At 41.9% G+C, this 25,122-nt stretch overlaps 4 protein-coding genes across 6 annotated transcripts in view; all 4 read left to right on the top strand.

The window, feature by feature from the left end:
• Positions 1-6,690, top strand: part of LOC138209871 (tenascin-like) — a 34,251-nt gene extending 27,561 nt beyond the window's left edge. The window contains 11 exon segments of the mRNA XM_069168669.1: positions 441-563; positions 1,166-1,309; positions 1,753-1,872; positions 2,061-2,210; positions 2,560-2,702; positions 2,957-3,089; positions 3,196-3,347; positions 4,197-4,293; positions 4,375-4,530; positions 4,632-4,795; positions 5,014-6,690. Coding sequence (XP_069024770.1) covers positions 441-563; positions 1,166-1,309; positions 1,753-1,872; positions 2,061-2,210; positions 2,560-2,702; positions 2,957-3,089; positions 3,196-3,347; positions 4,197-4,293; positions 4,375-4,530; positions 4,632-4,795; positions 5,014-5,112 — 1,481 coding nt within the window. The 3' untranslated portion in view covers positions 5,113-6,690.
• Positions 6,691-8,355: 1,665 nt separating this feature from the next.
• Positions 8,356-11,882, top strand: LOC138209808 (LIM/homeobox protein Awh-like). Its single transcript, XM_069168624.1, has 6 exons — positions 8,356-8,466; positions 9,745-9,947; positions 10,033-10,141; positions 10,236-10,330; positions 10,897-11,155; positions 11,442-11,882. Exons 1-6 carry the CDS (start codon positions 8,356-8,358, stop codon positions 11,880-11,882), a joined length of 1,218 nt encoding a protein of 405 aa, XP_069024725.1.
• A 1,377-nt stretch (positions 11,883-13,259) lies between these two features.
• On the top strand, positions 13,260-15,950 carry qrfp (pyroglutamylated RFamide peptide). Its single transcript, XM_069168689.1, has 2 exons — positions 13,260-13,305; positions 14,959-15,950. The coding sequence occupies exon 2, from the start codon at positions 14,959-14,961 to the stop codon at positions 15,556-15,558; it is 600 nt and encodes a 199-aa protein (XP_069024790.1). The 5' UTR covers positions 13,260-13,305; the 3' UTR covers positions 15,559-15,950.
• A 1,231-nt stretch (positions 15,951-17,181) lies between these two features.
• Positions 17,182-24,687, top strand: LOC138209882 (H-2 class I histocompatibility antigen, Q10 alpha chain-like). 3 transcript variants are annotated; one of them, XM_069168681.1, is made up of 11 exons: positions 17,183-17,371; positions 19,001-19,279; positions 19,366-19,656; positions 20,076-20,360; positions 20,633-20,752; positions 20,995-21,030; positions 21,530-21,574; positions 21,715-21,732; positions 21,841-21,873; positions 22,026-22,088; positions 23,527-24,687. In XM_069168681.1, exons 1-11 carry the CDS (start codon positions 17,317-17,319, stop codon positions 23,577-23,579), a joined length of 1,278 nt encoding a protein of 425 aa, XP_069024782.1. In that variant the 5' UTR covers positions 17,183-17,316; the 3' UTR covers positions 23,580-24,687. The 3 variants fall into 3 exon arrangements, with proteins under 3 accessions (XP_069024783.1, XP_069024784.1, XP_069024782.1); XM_069168682.1 differs by lacking the exon at positions 21,841-21,873 and having other exon boundaries at positions 17,182-17,371; XM_069168683.1 differs by lacking the exon at positions 21,530-21,574 and having other exon boundaries at positions 17,182-17,371.
• Positions 24,688-25,122: the final 435 nt, after the last annotated feature.

A 25,122-nucleotide genomic window follows, 5' to 3' on the forward strand; every position in this document is an offset into this window, starting at 1 on the left:
TCCTACCACGCTTTTATTTTCAGGTTTGAGCGACCAGCTAACTGCCGTATTAAAATGTCACCATTCTCTCCTTTGCTGCTGGCCAGGACCATTTATTTGTTACACTCTATGTCTGTATATGATTTGTATACTGTATATATGTTTGCACTGTACATATATACACACAAACTCACTGGAGCACTAATAGCAAATGTGTGGATGAATAAATAATAATGTACACACTGTTTTCACACTTTCAGTGTCCATTTTTGTCCTTTTTCATGAAACCCCGTTATTCTTCTGACCTCGTCTTTCTCTTCATAAAATGAAGACACTTTTATTTCCTCAAGTTTCTTCTTTCTTTGTTATGCTTCTCCTTTTCTTTTTTCCTCCTCTTCTTCTTCGCTTCCTTCCTTTCCTTCTCAATTTACCTCCGTTGTTGTATTCTTCGTACCCTCCAGGCCCCGAGCCTCCGTCCGACATAGTCTTCAGCAAGGTGACGGAAAACTCTCTGACGGTGTCATGGACCAAACCAAAGAGTCCCGTCAGTGGTTTCAAAGTGACGTACACTCACGTAGACGACGGTGAGAAACAAAATGTGTCTTTTATTTCAACTTTTTTTCTGAAGGCTTTTCAAATAAGCATTAAAACAGATCGCAGCTAACAAGGTCATCTTAATCCGAAGGGTTTCATCAGTTTCATCCTTGGTTTTTGTTTGGTAACTTTATAATATATAGAAATGTCCTTGTAAATGCTCCACTCTAATATCATTAGATATCCATTTTTATGCAGACGACACCCAGCTATATGTCTCAAAACATGTGCTGTCGAAATTGAAACTTCTCTGTGGAGTACTTTGAATTTATATCATTTAGTTACAGGCAAAGACTGTGTCTAAAAATGTGCCTTGTGTCCGAGTCTATAAAGTGAAGTCTTATAGTGCAATACCGCTGAGGGCCACCGGGGCCGTGTCCAATAGACTTCCATTGAAAAAGCATTAAGTTCTCTCCTGAAATACAAAGTTCTGGTGGTCCTTCTGAAAATAACTCCAGAATTCATGTCAGGACTCAAAAAGTGTATCCAATCAGATCGAGTCAGATCCACCGGTAGCTCCTCCCCCAGTGCATCCAAATATGGTCACTTTTAGATGACTATCATTGACTAATTGTCACTGGTCCGCCTGCAGGCGAACCGGTGTCAGTGTCCGTGGACTCGGCGGACTCCTCCCTCGGCCTGTCCCAGCTCTCGCCCGGTTCTTCTTACGAGGTCAGCATCATTTCCACCTTCGGACTGGACGAGAGCGACCCAATCAAAGACTTGGTCATGACAAGTGAGTTCTGCAGGTTTCCGTTTTTTTAATGGTTTTATTAACTGCGCTTGAACGTCAACATTGATGCTTTTTTACTTTAAACGTGTCCCAGTTTCTTTTTAAACACCAACAAATCCTGCTTCCTGTTTCTTTCTTTTTACATCAACATGAGGACTCTTGAAGGGTTTTTTTGTGGGGTTTTTTCTGCATTAAAAAAAAGCATAAATCAAATACTCGGTGATGTCTGCAGCAGGTGCTGGATCTGGAAAGGATCTGGGAATTGTTTTGAAGGTTTTCCTCTGAGGAGACTCATCCTGGACTCGTTTCAGTGCGCTGACTTGTTTCAAAATGATGACTCCCATCACAATTACAGCGCGGTTTCCTCCCTTCACACATTCCAGCATCATTCGGCTGTTTTGTGAAGCTCTTGTGTTTATTTCACCGCCTTTATCTGTCTCTCTCAGTCCCTGACCCACCGACGGACCTGCGGACCCTTAACGTCACCGACACCTCGGCCTTGTTACTGTGGCGTCCAGCGTTGGCCGCCGTCGATAAGTACGCCATCGTCTACGGCGCGGGTTCAGGTGAGCGGTGACGCCGTCGAGTTTCTTTTCCATCTATCGTAGCTTCTGTGTCCCTTTACCTCTTCACGTAGCAGCTTGTGTAACGTCTTGGGACTGCTTTTATGGTTCTCCATTGACTCCATCCTGCTACAAAACTGCAGAATAAAAATACGTATACGCAGTTCATTTGTGTTTATTGTTTTGTGCAGGTTCAGAGTTGAGGGTCACGGTGTCTGGAAACGCAGCCGAGCAGCAGCTCAGCGGCCTGGAAGGATCCACCACCTACACCGTCACCATAGTGAGCCAGCTGGGCAGCGCAGAGAGCTCACCGGCAACCACCAGCTTCACCACCACCAGCGGTCAGCGCACACACACACACACACACACACACACACACACACACACACACACACACACACACACACACAAACAGAAAGTTCAGAGAGTGTTCCTGAACGCAGCACGGTGATGCACTCGGAGCAGCAGGAAGCAGCGACCTTCATGAGGAAGTATTCAGTGTCGTCTCTTGATCGACGTCAGCGCCTGAGTTCAACACGTTAACGTGACCGCTGGTAACGTGAACGTCAGTGACGTCACCGTGGCGACCTGAAACCGGAGCAGAGAAACGGCTGCGTTCAGGAACAGACTCCGAACTGTTTGCTCGACCCTCGTAGAGCGTCCACAGATCTCTCTGCTCGTCCTCTTCAGGCTCTGGGAGAGGCGGGGAGGCACCGCGTGACCTTCTGGCCCGAGACGTGACCCCTCGTACCGTCTTGTTGTCGTGGAAACCGCCGTCACAGCCCGCGGGTCGATACAGATTGACCTATCAGACGGAAAGTCAAGAAATGAAGGTTAGAAAAGAGATTTTTTTTTTTTTTTTTTTTTTTTTTGCCTCCTCTGGGTCACTGCGTCTTAAAAACAGATATTTTGTGGGTTTTGATAACGGCGATGTCTCGCTCCTCTTTTTCTTTTGGAATATTTTTACCTCTCAGTCCCGTTTATTTTCTTAAACCAGAATCTTTAATCCCCAGACTTTCACCTTTTGTAACGTTCATTTTCCCCCAAAGGATCACTCCTCCTCACTTCCTGTTTTGTTCCGTGACAGGAAGTGATTGTGGACGCCACGGTAACGCAGTACAACCTGACCAAACTTCATCCCGGCTCCGTGTACACGGCGCGGCTGCAGGCCGAAACAGGAGGACAGTACACGTCGGCCGTCTCCACCGAGTTCACCACCGGTACTTCTGTCGTGTCACGTTAGAGTCATCGTTATTGAAAAGGTAGACAGTTCCTCTCAGCTCCTCTCACCTCCTCTCACCTCCTCTTCCTCCTGTTCCTCCTCAGGCACCCTGCGGTTCCCCTTCCCCACCGACTGCTCTCAGGAGCTGCTGAACGGCATCCGGACGTCCAGCGAGACGGAGATCTTCCCTCAGGGGAAACTGGGGACGCCGATGATGGTTTACTGCGACATGGAGACGGACGGCGGCGGCTGGACGGTACGATGACATCACTGACCGCCACGTTTACGCTTTTCTCACCCAGAACAGATATCCAGCTTTTCTCTGCGAGCTCAAAACAAAAGTTCTGACGGCGTTCAATTCCTCGTCAAATGTTTAAATCTGAGTCCAAAAGGTTTCCTTTAGGAAACAAGTTAGAAGTTAGAAACAATGAAAGGTGACATTAAATGAAATTGCATTTTATTTAACTGTTATACTTCATTTTACTTAATTTATTTTTCATTTTGTTTTATTTTAATTTAATTGTGTATTACTTTATTTTACTTAATTTAATATAGTTGATAAGATTAGATTTTATTTTAACTGTATTTTCTTTTCTTTTACTTAATTTGATTGAATTTAGTTTCATTTTAATTTAACTGTATATTACTTTACTTGATTTGATTTAAGTCTACCTGTATTTTACCTCATTTGACTTAATTTATTTAATTGAATGTAATTTAACTGTATTCTACTTTGTTTATTTCATTTTTGTCTATTTCATTACTTGGTGTTCTTTTAAATCCCTCCTCCTTCTTTCATCATCTCTTCGTCCTGCGTCTCAGATATTTTAACTTTAACATGATTTTTAAGTTGATTCGTCCTCAAACAGCTGCTGTCTGTCTGCTTTGCGATGAAAAAAACAACAACAACCCAAAAAACGAGCTTGTAGAGTCTCCGTACGAGATCTCAGGAACTTTTCCCGACATGACGAGCGTCTCGGTGTTTCCTGTCTTTAAAAACATGTCAGAAACACACGTTGTAAAGAGGCGGCTAGTTTATTTCTGGTAATCTCGAGGTCCACCTGTTCCTCGTGGTTTATATTCGGTTTTGTCCCGTCGGATGCAGGTCTTCCAGAGGAGGAAGGACGGCTCGGTGGATTTCTTCCGGGGCTGGAAGGACTACAGTAAAGGATTTGGCGATCTGAGCGGGGAGTTCTGGCTCGGTGAGCGAAACTCTCTCTGCGACGTTTCACTGCCGAAGGTGATAAAATTGTGCTGACTTTGCACTTCCCCGCTGCCTTCAGGCCTCGAGAGCATCCACAACCTGACGGCGATGACCAACATGAACCTGCGCGTCGACCTGCGGGACGGAGGCGAGTCGGCGTTCGCTCAGTATTCCACGTTTGCGGTGGCGAAGAGGAACTACAAGCTGAGCGTGGGCGGATACAGCGGCACCGCAGGTGAGACCGGAAGACCCCCCAAAAAAACAAAAAACGTCCCCATAGACGTTCCTTTTTCTTCTTTCCACACCGTTCATCCTTTGCCGTCTCCACGGTTTCAGGCGACTCCCTCAGTTACCACAACAACCGCATCTTCTCCACCAAAGACCGCGACCCGCAGCCCTTCATCACCCGCTGCGCCCTCTCCTATCGAGGCGGCTGGTGGTACAAGAACTGCCACGAGGCCAACCTCAACGGGCTCTTCGGCATCGACGTCAAACACCAGGTAACCTCACCTGAGAACCGGGAGCAGGTTTACGTTGGGAAAAACGTGTGCATCGCTGCGCTGCGTTCAACAGCAACAGAATCTGAACTGTTTGATCGATCCGCGCAATGAAAACATGACAGTGTGGATAAAATTTAATACGGATTTGTGTGTGTGTGTGTGTGTGTGTGTGTGTGTGTGTGTGTGTGTGTGTGTGTGTGTGTGTGTGTGTCTCTCAGGGTCTGATCTGGACCTCCTGGAAAGGAAAAGAGATCTCCATCTCGTTCACTGAGATGAAGATGAGACCGGCAGCCTTCAGGCCTCCAGCCAGAGGATGAACGTGAAAGAGAGGATGATGAACTGCTAAACACACACACACACACACACACACACACACACACACACACACACACTGACGTGAACACATATTTCTACAGGGAGCCTCGCTCTCCGTCGACAAGAGATGAAGACTTATTTTTTCATTTGTATAGCGGTCAGTTATTGGTATGTTACTGTAGATTGTACAGCTTCCTTTTTATTTTAAAACAGGCCGACTTCCTCCATATTTAAAGGCTCTGTTCACACAAATTACAACAACTACGAGGAGTTTCTTACGTCCGATGAATGTGCCACGTCTCGTCAGGTTTCAATCACCCTATGACTTTACGTCGAAAAATCACATTTTGCTGTGTCGCCATGGTGACACTCTTTGACAAAAACACACGGGCTTCTCAAGATATCATCACCAACGTCTTAAGATTATTCTGACCCGATTTAATGCGATCAAACAGCTTGACGTAGCATGTGAAAGTATGAAAAATGGCATTTCCTGTCGCCAGCAGGTGGTGCTATGACTATGACTGAATATGACCATGCAGGTGTCTTTAGGGCGGGACTTTTATCAAACATGTAAAGTTTGAGGAAGATCGGATGACGTACATCGAAATTACAGCAACTTGTAATTTCATGGCAAAATGCTCAAAAATGGCCCCCACGCCACGGACACACCGCTCAACGAAAACAAATTATTATCGTAACTTTTCATCCCAAACGTCTTAAGACTGGACACACCAAATTTCAAGTCGGTCCAATAACATCTGTGGGAGGAGTTCGTTAAAGTACAACACGCGCAAATCGCCAAAATGGCCTCTAAATTCAAAATGGCGGACTTCCTGTTGAGTTTAGGTCACGGTGCCGATAGACTTTTTTGTACATCTAGGTGTGATACACGTGTCCATCAAATTTTGTTCATGCAGGTGAAAGCAGCCTTGAGATCATTTTTAGGGGGCGCAAGCGAGCCATTTCATGACGCCTATGACCAAATCCTATAAAACACTTGTGGAAAGTTTCATGCGTTTTCGAGCATGTTAAACAATAATAATAATAATAATGATTATAATAATCATTATTATTATTACAATAGGGCCCTAATTAAAACTCCTACAAACAGAATAAAGAGGTGAAAGATGCTGCTTCGTGTCCGTGCATGCAGATTTATTTTAAAACAGGACTTTCAGGAATTTATAAAAAAAAAAATAAAAAGAACAGGAATGTTTTCGGGGTTTTTTGTCGGTGGATTTTCATTTGCTTCCCGAAGAGAATCTGTTTTTCTGTTTCTGATCAAATTGTCCTGAAATCAAACCAAACTCAGAGGACTCCTGTGGTTCTTGTAGCAGCTGGACTCGTTATTCAGCCCCCAGCTTTAGAGCTCAGCAGCGCCCCCCGCTGTTCACTGTGAGGCACTTCAGCCTACAAACTACAGACTACAAACACAGTGGTGTCTCCTCTGAGGGGGAGGACGGGGTCAGGTGAGTCGTGTTTGTACCTGCTGTCCTCATCAACATCTGTTTTATTTTTTTTATTTTTTTTTTTATGTATATTTCCCCCTTAAAAGAATAAAACGATTGAAACTTGAAGCTGCAGAGTTTCATTTGTTGGACTAAAAGTCGTCAGATTTAAAGATGACAAAAGAGCCATAAACATGATTTACCAATAAAAATATAGATTGAACGTTTTTTTTTTTTGGAACCCAAAATAAAGAGTTGATTTTATGTCATTTTCAGCCCTGTGATTGTTTAATTACAGCTGACACATTAATGTTGTGTAGTAAAATATAATATTTCTCTGGAAAAATGTATTTGTTCGTACTCTGGGTCTTCATTAAAGAGGAGGACGAAGAGGCCTGCGGAGTCTCAGTAAGTATCAACACCTCCAATGTAAAGTGTTTGCTGTGTTGCTTTATCATTATTTGTGTTTGTGAATTGTTTGATATTTACCAATAAACAGACAACGAAAGAGGACATTTGTTAAAACTTCTTTCTGCAGCGCCCCCTGCTGTGTGGATGCTTTTTGACACTTTTGATGCTTTTCTTTTTTTTATATAATATTTCAAAATAAAAAAGAATAATAAAATAGTCATTTTTTAAAAATGATTCTTACATTTTATTTTAGATTTAGAATGTGAATTTTCTGTGAAAATATATATCAGATTTATAATATGTAATAAATGAAGCGGTTGGATAGCGGTAGGTGACCACTGCTGTATTTTAGGGCCTTCTGAAACCCATATTTGTGGCATTTTTGTGAGTAAACAATCCAATTTTTTTTTTGGTGCAATAAACCTTTTGGAAGCTATTTAAAATTTTCCCCTTTTTATTAAACGGGCAGAACTCACCTGGAAGACTCCGCGGGGGAAAAAAAGGTGAGTCTTTGTTCTCCTGCACAGATCCCAGGTGTCCTTTTTTTTTTAAACGCCTCTTTTAATTGGTCCCCTGGGGACAGGCCCCGCCCACCCAAGCACCCGCTAAACCAGGCCGGCCAATCACGTCTGTTCTCACGCGTCCTTCTAAGCGGGCGGGGAGGTGGGGGGGGGGGGTGGCCTTTCTGGTTTCCAGGTGTGGGACCGGGACCTCACCTGGGGGACTTGTGGTCGGATCAGCTGATTGGTGGAGGGATGGAGGCGGAGCTTCAGGTCAGGTGGAAATGATCCCCGAAGCAGAAGACGGGAGGATGCAGACACACCTGAAGGGGTGAGAGCCGGAGGGAAGCTCTGGATTTTATAAAGCTGGAGAGTCCTCCTCTTCCTCCTCTTCCTCCTCCACCTCTTCTTCTTCTTCTTCTTTTTCTTCTTCTTCTTCTTTAAGGTCAAAGGGATCATACGGAGCACACTCAGTACAAAAAAACAAAAAAAACCAAGGCCTCCAAACCAGTCAGGTAAGCTCCTGCTCATCTCCTCCCTCCTTTTGCTGCCTTTTTTTTGTTTGTTTTTTATCATACAGATTTATGCTGCAATAATTATTTTCATGAGCAACTAATCTGTTTACTATTTTTAGTTTTGGAATCTGGTCAATAAAGAAAAAACAATCCTAAAACAAAAAAAACAGTTTTTGTGGATAATAACGCAGATAATAAAAGTAGATATGGAAAATAAACACGAATGAAAATAATTAAACGTCACGCTTTTTGTGTGCTGCGTGTTTCTTAATAGATAAACGAGTGTTTTTTTTTCAATGCTCTAATGAGGCGCCGTGATTACGGAGCGAGACGATAATTAACCGCCTCCGCCTCCTCAGGACCAAATCATGATGTCGCCAGACGACCGAGCCCTCGAGGACCTGTTGTACGGCAGCGACCTTGGCGACGGCGGCCCGGCGGGGGCGGAGGAGGGCGACGCCGCCGCTGCAGCTGACAACGTGATTATAAACGTCTTTTTCTTTTTTTTGTCGTGTCGATGCAAACGTGCTCCGAACCGTCACAACGGTTTTATGGTTTTGGTCGCGGTTGACTTATGCGTTCAACCGTCGGAGTCCTCGACACCTACAGACGGTTTTAAAGACACGCCCACCTCACTTCACATTTTAACAGCTATTTATTGACATTATAAAATGAACTTAATTGTCTATGTGGAAATTGAACGAAGTAACTATAAACAAACCAGAATCTGACTTTTGGATGGCTAACCCTTATAAAACATATTTCATAAAAATGTGTCATATTTTAGGAACAAAAACAACAGAACAAATCTTAGATTATATTATAGGAACAAAAGTGACAAAACTAGTCCTAAATGCTAATTAGCCTAGCTTAGAAAACAGCAGATAGATTTAGCTTAACCTAATTTTTTCCTGTTTCATATCATTGAAAAATCTGTTTTGATGCTTCCTTATCTCAATAAGTGAATGTGACAAAAGATAAATCTTCAACAACACACAAAAAAGAAAAAAGCTAGCTAGCTAAATGCTAACTAGCTAACTAGCGTAGCTTAGTAAGCAGCAGTTGATGGGTTCTGCTGAACCCAGTTCATTGACTAGTTCATATTTCATGGAAGAAGAAAAAAGTTTTGGAGTTTGCTATCACAAGCAATGAAGCTAAACCTAAATTTATATTTGATAGTTAAAAGTTAACAAAACTAACTAGCCGGTTTGACTGGTGACATAAATTTGATCTCCAATGATTTCTTTCCTGTTTCAATTGTTTTAAATATTTTAACATCAGAACTTGAAGCAAGAAGCAAAATACTGTAAAAAATGTTTTTGTTGTTGCTGAAATTGAGTTTTGTTTCTGTTTTTGAAATATCAGCATAATAATTTACTTTTTCTTCATTTCTTCTGTAAACTTTGTATTTTGATCAAATTAATTCTTCTCAGTCTCAGTTTAAATAGTGACTTAAATTTTAAGACAAAGTAAAGCTTCTTTTTATAGAGCTTTCAAATATCTTTTTTCATTATTATTTAAAAAAAATAAAATAAATAAAAGTCTAAAGCACGTTTCAGGCAAAGATGGAAATTTGAAATTGCAAATAATTGGTAATAAAAAGTTCCAAAACTCAAAAAAAAAAATTGAAAATCGACCGTATAAATACTAAATACGTACAATAAAAATGTTTGCATTCCGTCCAAAATATATACTTTTAACGGTTTGCGTTTACGTCTCTACGACATTATAAGTCTGTCCTCCGAACCTCGTCTCAGGCTCCAACGGCCGTCTCCATCCAGGAGCCAATGACGTGCGCCGGGTGCAGCGAGCGGGTGTGCGACCGCTTCTTCCTATTGGCTGCCGGGAGGGTGTGGCACAGCGTCTGCCTCCGCTGCAGCCAATGTCGCTGCGAGCTGCAGACACACCCCTCCCTCTACTGGAGAGACGGGAACATCTACTGCCAGCAGGACTACTGCAGGTATTCACCACCTGGAACCTGATTCACTTCCTGTTCAACACTTCTTCTGTTTTGAATATCTGATTGGTTTCCTCTTCCTGGTCAGGATGTTCGGAGGCGGCCAGTGTGCTCGCTGCTTCCAGCCAATCCCAGCTTCCGCTTTGGTCATGAGGTCCGGTGAGCTGACCTTCCACCCTCACTGCTTCTCCTGCCAGGTTAGCTTTTAGAGATATGTGTAGATATTTTAATTTTACGACCTAAAAAAAAAGACAAATAAATGCAGATGTTTCTTCTGGTGTTTTTTTGCAGGAGTGTGATGTGGAACTGTTGCCTGGGAACTTGTACTGCATGCAGGGACCGAATCTCTACTGTCAGTCACACTATCGGGACGACGGCGGCGCCCCGCTGCCCCACGACCCCCACGAACCCAATGACCCCAACGACCCCAACGACCCCAACGACCCCAACGACCCCCGGCCCAAACCCAACGTGAAAGATGGTGAGTGTGTTGTTTTTATAAACTGTGTGTGGAAAAAGATACAGATTCAGTGGCTTATATAAAAGACAAAAAAAATGTAAGTAAGGTCCCCAAAACTGAAAAAATAACCACATTTATATCCCTTTATTAAAGAGTTTAATAAAACTTGGCGAACCAAGCGGTGGCAGTGTCAGCGCATGCTGATTGGTTAAAATGAACCTGAGGTCTACGCCCAGTAGGATGGAACAACTGCAAAATATTGCACCAGATTGACACAGTTAAATTGGGTCGAGTTCGCACCAGGCTAGCAAGGCTGTAGCACCGGCCAACCACCAACCCGTTACATTTTTTGGAGTGGATTTGAATCACATGGTGGAAGTAGTTCGACAGTTATCTGGTAAAAGTTGTAGCCCATCAGGCGGGTTTAGCCTCAAAACTACGAACTGAAAGAGGCTAAAATGTGCATTTCTAAAGCAGAGGTTTGTTCCACAGCTTTATCTTAACACTCCCGATAGGTCAAAACCAGGTGTCGGGTGAAGGGGAGGAGTCTGTCAGCAGCCCAGAGCCACGGGCGGACGACGGGGCGGCGGCGGGCGGACGGACCCGCCGGCGGACCAAGAGAATCAGAACGTGTTTCCGCAGCGAGCAGCTCAGAGCGCTGGAGTCGTACTTCGCCCAGAAGCACAACCCCGACGGCAAAGACTGGACCTGCCTCACGCACAAGACCGGCCTGCCCAAGAGAGTCCTGCAGGTACCGGGACATTATTTTGGTTTGTGAGGTGCATTACTGCCATCTCCTGGCGGGAGGAAAAACTGCTACCAGGCACCAGTGAAAACATTGGAATGTGACGATAGATACTTTTATTTCACGACCCATTTCTACTTTTTCTACTATTTTGAGTCTCTTTGTGTCGATCACAGGCGGGCTGCCATTTTGGTTCTGACGTGGTCCTGTTCACATCTGGAGTCCATCGGCCCTCTAACATCTAAAATGACTAATTAAGAATAATCTTCTAACGTATTTTTTTTCCCCTCAGGTGTGGTTTCAAAACGCTCGAGCCAAACTCAGGCGCTCCCTCAACTCCGACGACTCTCAGGTCAGCTCGCCCTCTGTTCCCTCCAGAGGCGTAACCACGGCGACCGGCTCCCCGCCCGGAGCGTGCTCCCCGCCGAGCCAGTCGCGGCCCTTCCCCGCCAGCACCATCGACCACCGGCAGCTCTGCCTGCTCACCGCCCCGCTCGACGAGCCGCCGGCGAGCCCGACCGCCGACCGTCTGTCGCGCCAGCTGCTGCTGCAAAGCTCCGCCTTCTTCCTGGACTACGATTCCCAGAGCGCACCTGGGTGTGTCTCCTCTCTGGATGCCTACGGGGACTTTGGGGAGGCAGGAGGAGGAGGAGGAGGAGCAGAGGGTGGAGTTGACCCCAACACTTTGGGACCACTTACTGCTGGTCAACAGCTTTTTGGTATTAGAGAATAGTTAAAGAGTAAACCGTAAAAAGATCCAGAAGTCTTATTAGCAGTAACTTCATCCAGCTGCAGGTGACTGAAGGTGCCGATATTAAAGAGGTTTAAGGTCTGCAAGTTTTTTTCCCACAAACAAGAAACACTTTGATGAAACGTCGCTGCTTTGTGTACCACAAAAGTTAAATAAACCGTCGACTGTTTCAATACGTCTCCCTCCTCCGAGTTTCCCTTCGTTCCTTCGTGTTTACACCTCAGACCGGATATAAAAGTGTTCGTAGCTTCTCGGGTCTGAAGGTGAAGCCGTGAAGTGCAGTACCACTGATGGCCACCAGGGGGCTGGCTACAAAGAAACCTGTGTCTCCGCTAGACTCCCATTCAAGTTAGGTGAATGGAAGTCTAGGTGGGCGGAGTCTACTGTCAAATCAAGTCAGATTTTCCCATTAGCTCCTCCCCCAGTTTGTCCAAATATGGTCACGTCTGGTCTTAAAGATGGTGATGGCCAAAAATCTGAACTGGAGGCTTCAAAAACAGCTACAACGGGTGACGTCACGGCCGTTTGGCACTCGGTTTAAAGTTATTAACTCAATAAGACGTAAAAACTATACCTATACGATCATTTACAAGAACATTTTTAAGAAGTTTTTTCTTTTGGTGTCACAAACGGTTTCTTGATTAGACAACAGCTGAAAAATTCATTCCTTCAAACACAACACCTTTCCTTACTTAAAAGAAAGAATTTGAAACAGCTTTCAGTCCTGAATGGTTCACATCTGTATTCACCTCTTTAGCCCACTTTGGTTCCTCATTTTCTTCACCAATCAATAGTCCGAAACCTGAAACCTTTCAAATACATACTTTTTATTTTTGGTTTGTTTGCAATTCATCTGCTGATATTCCTCAGGCTGATTGTCTTTTAAAAAGCTTTTGTGAAGAACAAATTATCGAAAGGGTAATCGTTGGTAATTTAATTCAGAGAATGGCTTCTTTTGCTTTTTGAGGAGGATTCCTTTAAAAAAACATGTTGAATGACATTCTTTCAGGTTTGTCTGTTTTCCCGGCGCGACGACCTTCATAACGACGCCAACAAGAAACCTGAAGAAGAAGCCTCTCTCTGTCTTTCTCTCTTTCTCTCTCTGCTCAGAAACATCTTAATGAATCGGCCGTCCTCCCAATCAGGCCGCGATAATTGAGACAGCTTCCACCGCTGGAGTGGGCTGACGTCTCTCAGCTGAAAGAATGAAGGTTATGACGGCGTCTTGGCCTGCGTCAGCCGGGGGGGGAGGGGGGTTAAAAAGGTTAGGCTTGATAAATGTTGGAGAAGAAATACGGCAAGTCGTCGGACACGGCACAAGGTAAGAGGAAACGGGAAACTTGGGATGTTTGTCTTCTTTGTTGGTGGTAAATGAAGCGAAGCATTGACTCTGTTGTACTCGGAGGTCGGTACTGTAGCCAAAAACTGTACTTAAGTTAAAGTACTTTGAAAACAAGTAGAAGTACAAGTTAGAAAAAAACCCAGTGGTGAATTTACTAAAGTACTGCACTTGTTGACATTCTTTTTTCTTTTTTAAATTTCAAAACTGAGATTTTTTTTACATTCAAAAAATTATGAAATTTTACTGTCTAATTGAGCATTTTTGTATCATTTGTTCTGGGTTAAATTTTACACAGTTGTTGTGATAGAAATGGTCAAAAATGATGTGAAATTGAATATTTGGTTGAATATGGCAGTAAAATATGAACCACTAAACATTTTGAACGTTTCTGAATGATTTTTCCTTTGAAGAAAACATCAATAATGATATTTTCTGGAAGTACATTAGTATAATCACATGTAATGCACATCAGGTGAACTGAGATTTAATTATTCTGGAAGTGTTTCTTTTCATTGACGGGTTTGTTTCCAAGATTTCTCAAAAATCACAAACTGGTGAATATTTTATTTCTTTTTGTTTGAAATTGACAGATCAGAAGATTTTCCACTTTATTTAAGATTTTCAGTAAAAATTCTTCAACCGATTTTGATTCATTTACATATTTATAACTTTTTTTTTACAGACTTTCTTTGTCATTAACTGACCCAACTATTGGAGTTATTGACTCAATTTAAATATTAATATATGAATATTTTAAGGTATCATAAGGACTAATCACCAGAGCTCAGAACGGTTCTTTTAAATGTCCGACTTTGACCAGCAGCCAAAAAAAGAGTCAAATGTACCATTGTGTAAATTGATATTTATTGGCCATACTTTTTCTAATTTGTGTTTTTAGACCACAGAATTCTCTGTAACTGTCGCTAATATTTATTAAATAATATTTACTGCTTAATAGTGAGTTGGTTAAAAAGGCAGAAAACTTGTGGCCGTTTTATGTTGAGACGGCAAAATATTTTTGTGTTCAACATAACAATAAAGAACTTGTTATAATCTTGTTTTTTATGTAGTGAACGCAGAGTATTTTATAGTATTTTATTGTATTTTAATCAAAACTTTTCTAAGCTTAGAAATAAGTGCACGTGTTGTTAATTGAATGAGAAAAAATGATAAATCTTAGTTGAATGAACTCAAAAATCAAACGTAAACTTCTCGATGTTCCTCGAGTCCACGTCGAAATCTTTTTTGTTCTTTTTTTCTGTTTGTCTGATTTATTTGTTTCTTATTTTATTGCTGCACAAATATTCGATTTTAAGAAACATCTTTGTCTCTTACTTGACTTACTTGACTTCTGTGTTTTTGTTCATTTGTTACAGGTTTTTATGTTTTAAAAACCACGTTGAAACTCGATAAATACGATAAAAAAAGAGACTTCACTTGATCTTAAACCCAATTCTTACTTCAAATGCATTTTCTTTTCTTTCTTTTTTTTTTTAATCATTTCTTTCATAATTTCTGTCATTTTATTTACTCACTCATGAGCAGGTTTTGGTTTAAATGTATTAAAATCTAGTTGATAGAAGATGAAAACAGAAAACAACCTGATGTTTATTGTGTGCATCTTTTTTTTATAACTGTTTCTATGACGACTACATTTCGCCACCGTGGGATTAGTAAAGTCTTATTTTATAAAAATGCTTTGTTTTTATTTCTCAGATGAGACTTTCTTTCCATCTCGGTGCCTCGCAGCTCGCCCTCCTCTTCCTCCCCCTCCTCCTCCCCGTCCCGCGACCCGTCACCTCGCACCCCTGCCCCCTCGGCGCCCTCCCGCCCACGGCGGACGGACCCAAGCTGGAGTCCGTCCTGCTGGACCTCCGGGCTGCTCTGGAGGACCCGGGGGACGTCCGGCCCGAAGCCGGCGTCGGGTGGCCTCGGGACCGCCAGTCGGCCCCGCCGGAGCCCGAGGAGGAGGAGGACGAAGAGGAGGAGGAGGACAGGTCCTGGGAGGAAGAGCAGCTGCCGAGGGCCCAGAGGGGTGACCCGATGACCCGGCCGCTGTCTCCCTTCCCCGGGGGTCACTCTCCGGAGAGTGTGCACTGCCCCGAGGGAGTCGAGGGGGAGGACGGCTGGAAGAGGAACGAAGCCCTGACCTCCATCGCTGGAGGCCTCCAGGCCGTCAGCCGCGAGAAGGGAGGATTCGGTTTCCGCTTCGGGAGGAAAAGATGGACCGACGGGAGGTGGGGGGACGGAGAGGGAGCTCCGAGGAGGAGGAGGAGGAGGAGGAGGAGGAGGAACGGTGGAAGCGACGACGAGTGACGAGGAAGATGCTGCTCAGCGAATCGCTGCCTTTCAAAAAAACTGAAAAAAAAATTCACCCTGTAAGCATGTTTTACATTTTCAATAAAATCAAAGCAGAAGTTTCCTGCGTTTTCCTCTGAATCACAAAAACAAAGAGAGATTTATTTTCTAAGTAACCGGATGTACAGAGAGACGGACGGACGGACGGAGGACAACGGCAGCGTTTCCAAAAAAGAAGCTGACAGTTTAAGGTCACATCAAAAGTGTACATAGATGGAGTCTGATACTGCAGGTGGCCTTTTTGTAAATGTGATCATTTGTTTAATAGAAGCAACGAAATAAAGAGTTGTTTTGAAAAAAAAAAAATTTGTTTGTGCAGCAACTTTTTATTTTTTAAATTTGAGGTGTAATTTGCGAGTTTTAAGTGTTTTTTTTTTTTTTTTTTTTTTTAATGAGCAAAAGATTTTTGTGAACCTGCTTAAAGAGGATCTTAACTTCCTGTGGTAATAATCCTGCTGCAGGAATATTGGACTTCTAATCCTGTTTTTTCTTTCTGTTTGGAAATGTTTTAAAGTGTCTTAAAAGTGACGGCTACAATCTGCCATCAAAATAAAAGCTTTTATTCATTCAACACTAAAAAACGAGAGTTCAGCCTCTGACAGGTGGAAGTGTGGAGAAAACACGACTCATTCCCGATAAGACCATTAAAACCCCGAGAAGGGGCGGAGCCTCGCTGGTTGGAAATGAACACTTTATTTTTTAGTAATAGTCAGTTTGATTTTGAAAGGAAACTTTACGTTGTAATATAACATATATAATATATTCAGCGGAGCTTCTGGTCACAATATTTTTTTTGGCTGTAAAATTAAAATTACAAGCTCCCGCAAATTGAATTTGCGTTAATTGGAATTTGCAAAATTGCAATAGATAGATAAATAGATATTTAGTGTAGTTTTATGAAGTTAGCTTGTGTTTTGTTTATAGGAACACCGTCATTTTACACATTTACACCAGTAAACATCTTTAAAGCAGTACTTTTACCTGTAACAGAGTATTTCTACACTCTGTCAGCGCCTCTGAAGTCCTTCGGAAACATGTTTTTCAGTAATCTGCCGAGCAACTAAATTCTCCTCTTCTGATTTGCCCCCCCCCCCCCCCCCTCCACCACCCTCTCAACCCCCCCCCCCCCCCCCCCCCCCCCCACCACCACCACCACGAGGCACATTTCCTGTAATTTTACAGCAGCTTTTTTCTCCGGGTTTTAAAACCCATGAATTCACCGACCACTCTGGATATTTATTTATTGTTTTTCCAAATATCGAAGATGAACACATTTATTAACGTCAACAACAAACACCAAACAAGGACAAAAAAAACAGGAAGCTCGTCGTGATGCGTTCATTGATGCTAGTAAATTTCCACTTTAATCTGTAACATCCACTTTAAAACGTAAAAAAAAAAAAAAAAAGATTCATCAGGTGTCTATTTAAGAAAGTTATTTGACAAATAACTATTTGTAGTTCATCTGTTTTTATTTGTGCGTGCGGTGTAAAATCCAAAATAAGCAGCACGTCGGCGGGTACAAAGGTGGGCGTGACTTGACGTAGACGCAATTTGTTCTCATGTTCGCAAAGCGCCGTGAACGCACCACGAAACAGTCGAAGGAGGAAACAGCTCGAGGTGTCGCGTCGTGTCGCGTCGTGTCGCGGCTTCACGGAGAAAAACTCCGACCAATTTTTTGGAATAAAACCGGAGAAGTCAGAGTTGTCATTAAAAATGTCCATCCTGCCGGTGTTGGTCCTGCTGGGGGCCGTGCAGTCGGTAATCGGCGGTAAGTTACCGATTCCTGACACGGTGATGTGTCCGGTGGGCAAAAGCGAAAGTAAATGTTGTGACGTCTTTGAAACTCGATTATTTCGAGTTGAATTAAATAGATGATTCTTCGATGGAAGGCAACAAGTTTGGTGTTTAGTTTATTGATACAGACGATTAGTTTGAGTTTTAGTCTTTTTTTACACGTCATCAACAAACAGGCCGATTATCGAATTACGGAGCTTCAAATACGCAGAAGTCTCACAAAAATGATAATATTTTAATGATACTTAAAGTTACAATTACGTTGAAGATTTAGTTTGTAAGAATGTGTGAATGTAAAAAAAAAAAAGGTTTTAAGTTATCTCCAAATGTTTGTTAAACTAAAACGTATTTAATGGATTCTTATAACTCAAAAAGAGGAAATGTATCCCAAATTTAAAAAAACATTGAACTGTTGCTACAGCAGGTTTATTGTCATTATAGCTTATTTCAAAATCTTTGAAAATAACCCTAAATTGCTTCAATTAGAGGAAATAGTTTCCGTTGTTTTTTTAAGGAAATGTTCTGAAGTCTTGTTTCCCCTTGTGTGCGTGTGGTCAGACCGCATTGTTCAGATGCCTCTGACATTTATATAGATAGATAAGATAAAGTAAGACTTTATTAATCCCACGGTGTTGAAATTTAGTCGTCACAGCAGCATAGAAACAGGAAGGAAATAAAATAGGTGCAGACAATAAGAAAAATTACAAATCCGTATACAATAAATAAGATGTCGGGTCAGAATCAGATCAAACTCCGAAAAGAAGCAAAAGAGAAAATACTTCACTGTAAAAATCTGTAACTTTAACTTAAAAATGACATCGAATGCTTTTTTTGTTGTTGTTTCTGTTGTCTTGCCTAAATATAACCCCGTAAAATGGTAATAAAAACAGAACACGATGATTTGCAAGTTTTATTGCAGATAGAGTAAAAGACAACGTAACAAATGTTCAAACTGAGAAATTTGTATTGTTTCATAAAAGAATCTGCGTTTATTTTAAATTTGATGGCAGCAACAAAAAGTAGTGACGGACTCATATTTACCGCTGTGTTACATCGCTGTTTTTACAACACTCTGTAAACATTTGGGACCAGTTTATGGAGTTTTGAAAGTGAAATGTCCTATTATTGCCTAAAATACAATTGTAGCTGCTCAAACAGTTCAGTCTCCTTTTTCAATGATGCGCCGAATCATTTAAATTCTTTGTAATTTTTTACGTTGAGGAACATTATTCTTAAATTGTTGCACTATTTGCCCACGCAGTTTTTTTTACAGAGCGGTGAACGTATCCAACCGACTCTCTGAAACTCTCTTTTCGTATTCTATCGTGTTACTGATCTGTTGCCGTGGTAACCTAATTCGTTGTGACTTCCAAAACGATCAAATTTCTCCACTTAAACATTCGACATGTTGTCTTTGGTCTACTTTCAATTAAATGTGGTTTGGTGAGATTTGCAAAATCATTGCGTTTTGTTTTTATTTACATTTTACACAGCGTGCCGATTTATTTGGGAAACGGGGGATCGTACTCGGACGGATCTTTTTAACGATGGTTTGGTGAAGATCTTGCTCCTAAATATTCACTTGTGTTGTGGTTTTTTTCAGAGCTGCAGATGCATTCCCTCACGTACATCTACACGGCGCTCTCCAAACCCGCCGTGTCCCCGGGGCTCCACGAGTTCACCGCCATGGGTCTGCTGGACAACCGCATGATCGACTACTACGACAGCGACTCTAAGACCAAAGTGCCGAAGCAGGACTGGATGAAGAAGCAGCTGGAGGACGACTACTGGAAGAAAGGCACCGACTCGCGGCGCAGCAAGCAGCAGTGGTTCAAGGTCAACATCGACATCCTGATTAAGAGGATGAGGCAGAACGAATCGGGTAAGATCCGGCGAAGGAACCCTTTTAATCACAGAATAAGAGCGTCGAATTCAGGTCCGCTGACTCGTACGTGTTGCGTCCTCCAGACATCCACGTCCTGCAGTGGATGCACGGCTGCGAAGGCCAAACTCAGCCCGACGGCTCGCTGAAGTTCCACCGCGGCATGGACATGTACAACTACGACGCCCGGCCCTTCCTGTCCTTCGACGACGCCCACCAAGTGTGGGTGGCGCCGACGGACGAGGCCCTGACCACCAAGAGAAAGTGGGACAACGTGCCGGTGCTGAAGGAGTACACCAAGGGCTACCTGGAGAAGGAGTGCATGGACTGGCTGAAGAAGTTCATGACCTACAGCAACAGTCAGATGAAAAAAGCCTGTACGTATGACGTCAAATAATACTAATAATCATAATAAAGTTTATTTGTAGAGCACCTTTCATACAAGAAAATGACCTGCAGCGTTTCACATAAAAACACATAAATAAAGGAACATTTAAAAATATAGAAAAGAAATGAGATCCATAAGAAACTAATAAAAACAAATAAAATTAAGCACAAATAGAGTTAAAATATGAAATAAGCAACATGCGTCAGAGGCGCGGTAGTTGAAGTGACATGAAGACCTGTTTTCAGGTTGAAGTAGAGATTCTAGAAGATCGAGGATCACCGAGAGAATCGCTCCGATTTCTTTGGGGTTTGTTGGGTTTATTGTTTTTAGACGATGTCGGTGTGTGTTGTGTCTTTGGACGGTCGTGAGTCCGCAAACATGACTTTCTACTTCCTGTCTTCGTTCCAGCGCCCCCCGACGTGTACGTGTTCTCGATGGAGGCCAAAGTGAAGAACAACCTGGTTTTGTCGTGCCTGGCCACCGGTTTCTATCCCAAAGACATCGTCCTGAAGATCACGAGGAACCATCGCGTCCTGACCAGAGAGGACGGACTGATGTCCACCGGCGTCCGTCCCAACGAGGACGACACCTTCCAGAGAAGAGACAGCGTGGAGATTTTAAAGTCCGACCTGTCCACGTACAGCTGTGAAATCATTCACGCTGCGTCCGGCCTCAACGTGACCAAAGTTTGGGGTCAGAAACTTCTTCTTGTTTTTCCTCATTTGTCATTTTTGTTTTGCGGTCGGTCCATCCCGTTCTCGTGAGCACGATATCTCGGGAACGCCGGGAGGGAACTTCTGTTAATATTTGGTCGAAACATTCACTTGGACTCGAGGTTGAAGATTTTTTTGTGTCATATAATGACATCTTTACGCTGACGCTACGTTTCATTAAAACGCACCGCGGCATGTAACATCCAGCTGAAAGTGAAGGCATGAAACTAACGTGGATGTTCTCTGTTTCAGACCACGCTCCACCTTTGGGTGGAGATGCAGGGATCATCGGTGGTGCTGTTGTGGCAGTAGTCCTCATCCTCGTCGGGCTCGGTGTGCTGCTGATCATGTTGTATAAAAAAGGCTATCTGGGTAGGTGCAGCGTACGATGTCATGTAGTCTTCCAGGTTGTGTTGTGTATCATCATGTAATCAGGTCCAAAGGTGTCACATTATTATTTTATGACGGACTTCACAAGGTGCTCAAAGGTCACCTGGAGCGAACGGTCCTGTCAATCATTATTATTCTCATCGTTAATACGAGATCGCAGCCTTCAATCAGAACGGGTTTTCTGTTAATACAAAAATAAAGATTTATTTTGCTTATATTTACAGGACCTGCTGCCGGAAATGAAGCCAACACTATCAGAGGTAACTACTTCATGTCTGTCAGTCTGGTGGAGGTTGTTCAGAGGTCAGTGTGACAGACGGAGCGTTTTAACAGCCCGAATGTACGAAGATTTATTTGGAGTCTTTGATCCAAACTTGAGTTCTGAGTCTGTTAAGAGTTTTAGCTTGAAGCAGCTCACAGTTAAAAATCGGACCGGATTCATCTTCCAAAAATGACAGAAGTGAGTGAAAATATGTCTGTTATTATTACAACCGACAGACAAAACCTAGAAAACACACAGTTGAAACTTCATGTGCAGCAAAAGAAAAGCATCAAATCTGATTTCTTTGCCCGAAAAAGCGATCGATTTAATGGACTTCTTTTTTTTTTTGTGTAGCTTTTAAGTCTTAACGTTGCAATTCAAAGAAAAGTTCTGTTTCTGTTCATGTAGAAAATGAACTTGATTTCCTCTGTGTGTGTGTGTGTGTGTGTGTGTGTGTGTGTGTGTGTGTGTGTGTGTGTGTGTGTGTGTGTGTCTAGCCGTCCCCGTCAGTTCTCACGCCGTGACCGTCCCTCTCATCTCCAGTAAGTGTTCTCCTCTGTAAAGATGTTCCATTGACCTCCATCCTGTGGAGAATATTTATTCATTTTTGTCAGTGTAACATTTTAACTTTGTCTTTTGTGTGTGTGTGTGTGTGTGTGTGTGTGTGTGTGTGTGTGTGTAGGCCAAATACCCAACACCGGTAAGTGTTCTCCTCTGTAAAGATGTTCCATTGACCTCCATCCTGTGGAGAATATTTGTTCGTTTTTGTCAGTGTAACATTTTAACTTTGTCTTTTGTGTGTGTGTAGGCGATAAACCCGAGGACACCAAACTCCTCACCGGTAAGTGTTCTCCTCTGTAAAGATGTTCCATTGATCTCCATCCTGTGGTGCTTGACTTAATTCTATTTTGGGTTGTTGTTGTTGTTTTTTTACACCCAGCAGACAGATTTTATACACTCGCTGTATCTGAACACACTTTCTTTCCTTCACAGGTTCGAAGGATTCTGTTAGCGGCGGCAGCGTGGACTCTGGTGTCTCGTACTCTGGTGTCTCCTGTAAGTATCTTCAGCCACAGATTGAAAGCTGCACTAAACAAGTTCACACTAAAAACCTGTTAATGACTGTTTACCATTAAAAATACAGCTGTTTAAACTGCAAAACACCTGGCGTGAAAATACAACCTAGTTTCCCCCAAAAATTGGGACGCTTGACCAAAGAAATGTTATTGTTTTATGAAAAATATCTGCTCCTTTTGAATTTGATGGCAGCAACATGTTTCAAGAAAGTTGACGGGCGACAAAAGACTGGAAAAGTTGTGTAAAGATAAAAAAAAAAATTCACCTGGTGGAACATCTGTCAACTAATTAGGTTACCTTGGCAACAGATCAGTAACATGATTGGGTATAAAAAGATCAAACTACAAAGAATTAGTGGATTTCATCGTCTACGGTTCATAATATCATTAAAAGATTCAGAGAATCTGGAGAAATCTCTGAACACAAGGGACAAGGGTGGAAACTATTATTGGATGGTGGTGATCTTCGGGCCCTCAGGCAGCACTGCATTAAAAACACACTATTCTGGAGTGGAAATCACTGCATGGGCTCAGGAACACTTGTGAAAACCATTGTCTGTGAACACAGTTCATCGCTGCGTCCACAAATGCTGTTAAAACTCTCCAAAGAAGAAACCAGATAGAAACATGATCCAGAAACACTGCAGAGGAGAGGGACCATCCAGCTTGTTATCAGCTCAGTTCTAAAGCCAGCATCTATGATGGTACAGGGATGCATTAGTGCACATGGCATGGGTAGCTTGAACATCTGGAAGGAAGCATTAATGCTGAATGATATATTCAGGTTTTGGAGCAACATATGCTGCCATCCAGACAACGTCTCTTTCAGGGAAGGTCTTGTTCATTTCAGCAGAACAACGTCCAACCACATTCTGCACGTATTCCAACAGCATGGCTCTCTAGTAGAAGAGTCCGCTGATAAACTGGCCTCCTGCAGTCCAGACCTGTCAATCATTGAAAACATCTGGAGCATCATGAAACATTTCACTTTAAAAACTCCAGAAATCTGCTCTCCTCAGTTCCCAAACGTTTACAGAGTGTTGTTAAAACAAGAGGTGATGTAACACAGCAGTGAACATGATCCTCCCCCAACTTTCTCTGAGACGTGTTGCTGCCATCAAATTCAAAATGAGCACATATTTTTCATGAAAACAAAAAATTTCTCCGTTTCAACAATTGATGTTTTCTTTGGTCTATTTTCAGTAAAATATGATTTTGTGATTTGCAAATCGTTGCATTCTGTTTTTATTTACATTTGAACCAACTTTCTTGGCAACAGGGTTGTATATGTATTAACATTAAGAGTTATTTGTAGCCTGGTGATCATCTTATCGGTTCCGGTTTCTGTTGAGTTTGAAGCCCTCCATGTTTTTAGTGTTATTGAACATATTGAATAACGCTGCTTTTCATCCCGGCAGCCAACTCCAACAAGTCAGACCCTCGGCAGGACGGGGAAGACAGCGGGGTCTGAAGTAGAGTTCATAAAGATCCAGAAATAACGCGCAACACACACACTCACCACCAGGAGGGGATGGAGACTGAGCGGGGAATTCAAAGAAACAAAGTACAACCTGGAAAAACTCAGTTCATGGATCAGCTGTAAAATATGGTTCTGTTGATTTCATAAAATGGATTAAAAAAAAAAGAAGAAAGAAAATCAAATTAAAAATATGCTGAACCTCAAAGTTGTTGTTAATGAAACAATCTTTGATCCGATTTAAGAGATTAAAGGTCGGCGCCGATCTATGAGAAATTAAACGAATGTGCATTTAGAAGCTCAAAACTGAAATGGACTCCCGATGGATTCTGCTGATTATTGTTATTATAATCATCTGAAATTGTGTTTTTAATCCAAACGAGAGAATTAAGGAGAAATTAGCCGTTTAATTTCATACAGACTTGAATGAAAAAAGTGCCAAATTGATGCCGATACTAAATTTAATGCAGTCCAAAAAAAAAAAAATGCTTTTAAAAAACGGAGCACTTCAAGACTCATGATTCTTTTGTAAATATAAGTTTTAGTTGCAGAAATTTTATTGGGCAAGGTGGACAAAGGTCTTTTTTCTTTTCTTTTTTTCAGAGTACTGAAAAAAAACGCCAGCAGTGTCTAACTTTTGGCGATTTAAAAAAAATAAAAATTCCAGTCAAGGAGAGTTGAAAAATATTAGCGGCAGGTGGGCGGAGCCAGGTGTGGGCGGAGTCAGGCTAGGTTCATGGAATAAATCTTTAAACCCTTAAATTGGTTAAAGAAATGGACTTTTAACTGATTTTTCTTTTTAAATCATTATTCATCATGAAATATGAATGCTGTGTGCAATGTTTTTATTTTTGCTTTTGGTTCTTGAGCTGTTTTGTGGTTTTCAAGCTTTTTATTTGCTGAAATGTGAATGAACTTTCAAAAATAAACTTGTTTCCAGCTTTATTACAGACATTTAATTATCCTTTAATAACTGTTTTTATATTTACATGTGAGTGGAGTTTTTAATCATGAAAAAGTTTTTGAATAAAGTATTTACATGAGTGGATTCATGTCACTGATCATATAAAAAATAAGAAATAAAACTTTATTTTACTCCTGAGTTTTACGTCACTTTCCTTCTTTTTAAAACACATTTAAATTGATCTCCAGACAGTTTGTTGTGTCGAAGTCGTGTTTTCAGTGAGAAGTTGTGCTTTTTATTGACTTTTAATACCTCTGAAGTTTTTAAACTGAAACGTGATCTTTGAAAGTTTAAACTGAGAAATCTGTCTTCAAGTGTTGATCTATTTCTACAGTTTATCATGTAAAGTAACATAAAGAAAGAAAAGTTCAGTACTTAAATTCAAAGTTGGGGTTAAATTGTACTTTACTGAAGTACTTTATTTACATGACATTACTTATTGTAAGTCGCTTTGGATGAAAGCGTCCGCTAAATGAAATGTAATGTCATGTAATGTACATGCAGATGTATTTCTACAAATACATTTTAATAAACATTTTACTCAGCTACATCTATATGCTTTTGTTTCTAACA

The sequence above is a fragment of the Embiotoca jacksoni genome, unplaced genomic scaffold (genome assembly GCF_022577435.1).
Source record: "Embiotoca jacksoni isolate LCO1_2020_lvr unplaced genomic scaffold, fEmbJac1.0.p SCAF_41, whole genome shotgun sequence".
Taxonomy (NCBI): domain Eukaryota; kingdom Metazoa; phylum Chordata; class Actinopteri; family Embiotocidae; genus Embiotoca; species Embiotoca jacksoni.

Excerpts from the sequence above, each read along its gene's own strand:
- LOC138209808 (XM_069168624.1), top strand. The coding sequence starts at position 8,356 with ATGATGTCGCCAGACGACCGAGCCCTCGAGGACCTGTTGTACGGCAGC. Across the intron at positions 8,467-9,744 it reads CCGCCGCTGCAGCTGACAAC|GCTCCAACGGCCGTCTCCAT; the intron begins GTGATTATAAAC and ends ACCTCGTCTCAG. Across the intron at positions 9,948-10,032 it reads TGCCAGCAGGACTACTGCAG|GATGTTCGGAGGCGGCCAGT; the intron begins GTATTCACCACC and ends CTTCCTGGTCAG.
- qrfp (XM_069168689.1), top strand. The coding sequence starts at position 14,959 with ATGAGACTTTCTTTCCATCTCGGTGCCTCGCAGCTCGCCCTCCTCTTC.
- LOC138209882 (XM_069168681.1), top strand. The coding sequence starts at position 17,317 with ATGTCCATCCTGCCGGTGTTGGTCCTGCTGGGGGCCGTGCAGTCGGTA. Across the intron at positions 19,657-20,075 it reads CAGTCAGATGAAAAAAGCCT|CGCCCCCCGACGTGTACGTG; the intron begins GTACGTATGACG and ends TCTTCGTTCCAG. Across the intron at positions 20,361-20,632 it reads CAACGTGACCAAAGTTTGGG|ACCACGCTCCACCTTTGGGT; the intron begins GTCAGAAACTTC and ends TCTCTGTTTCAG.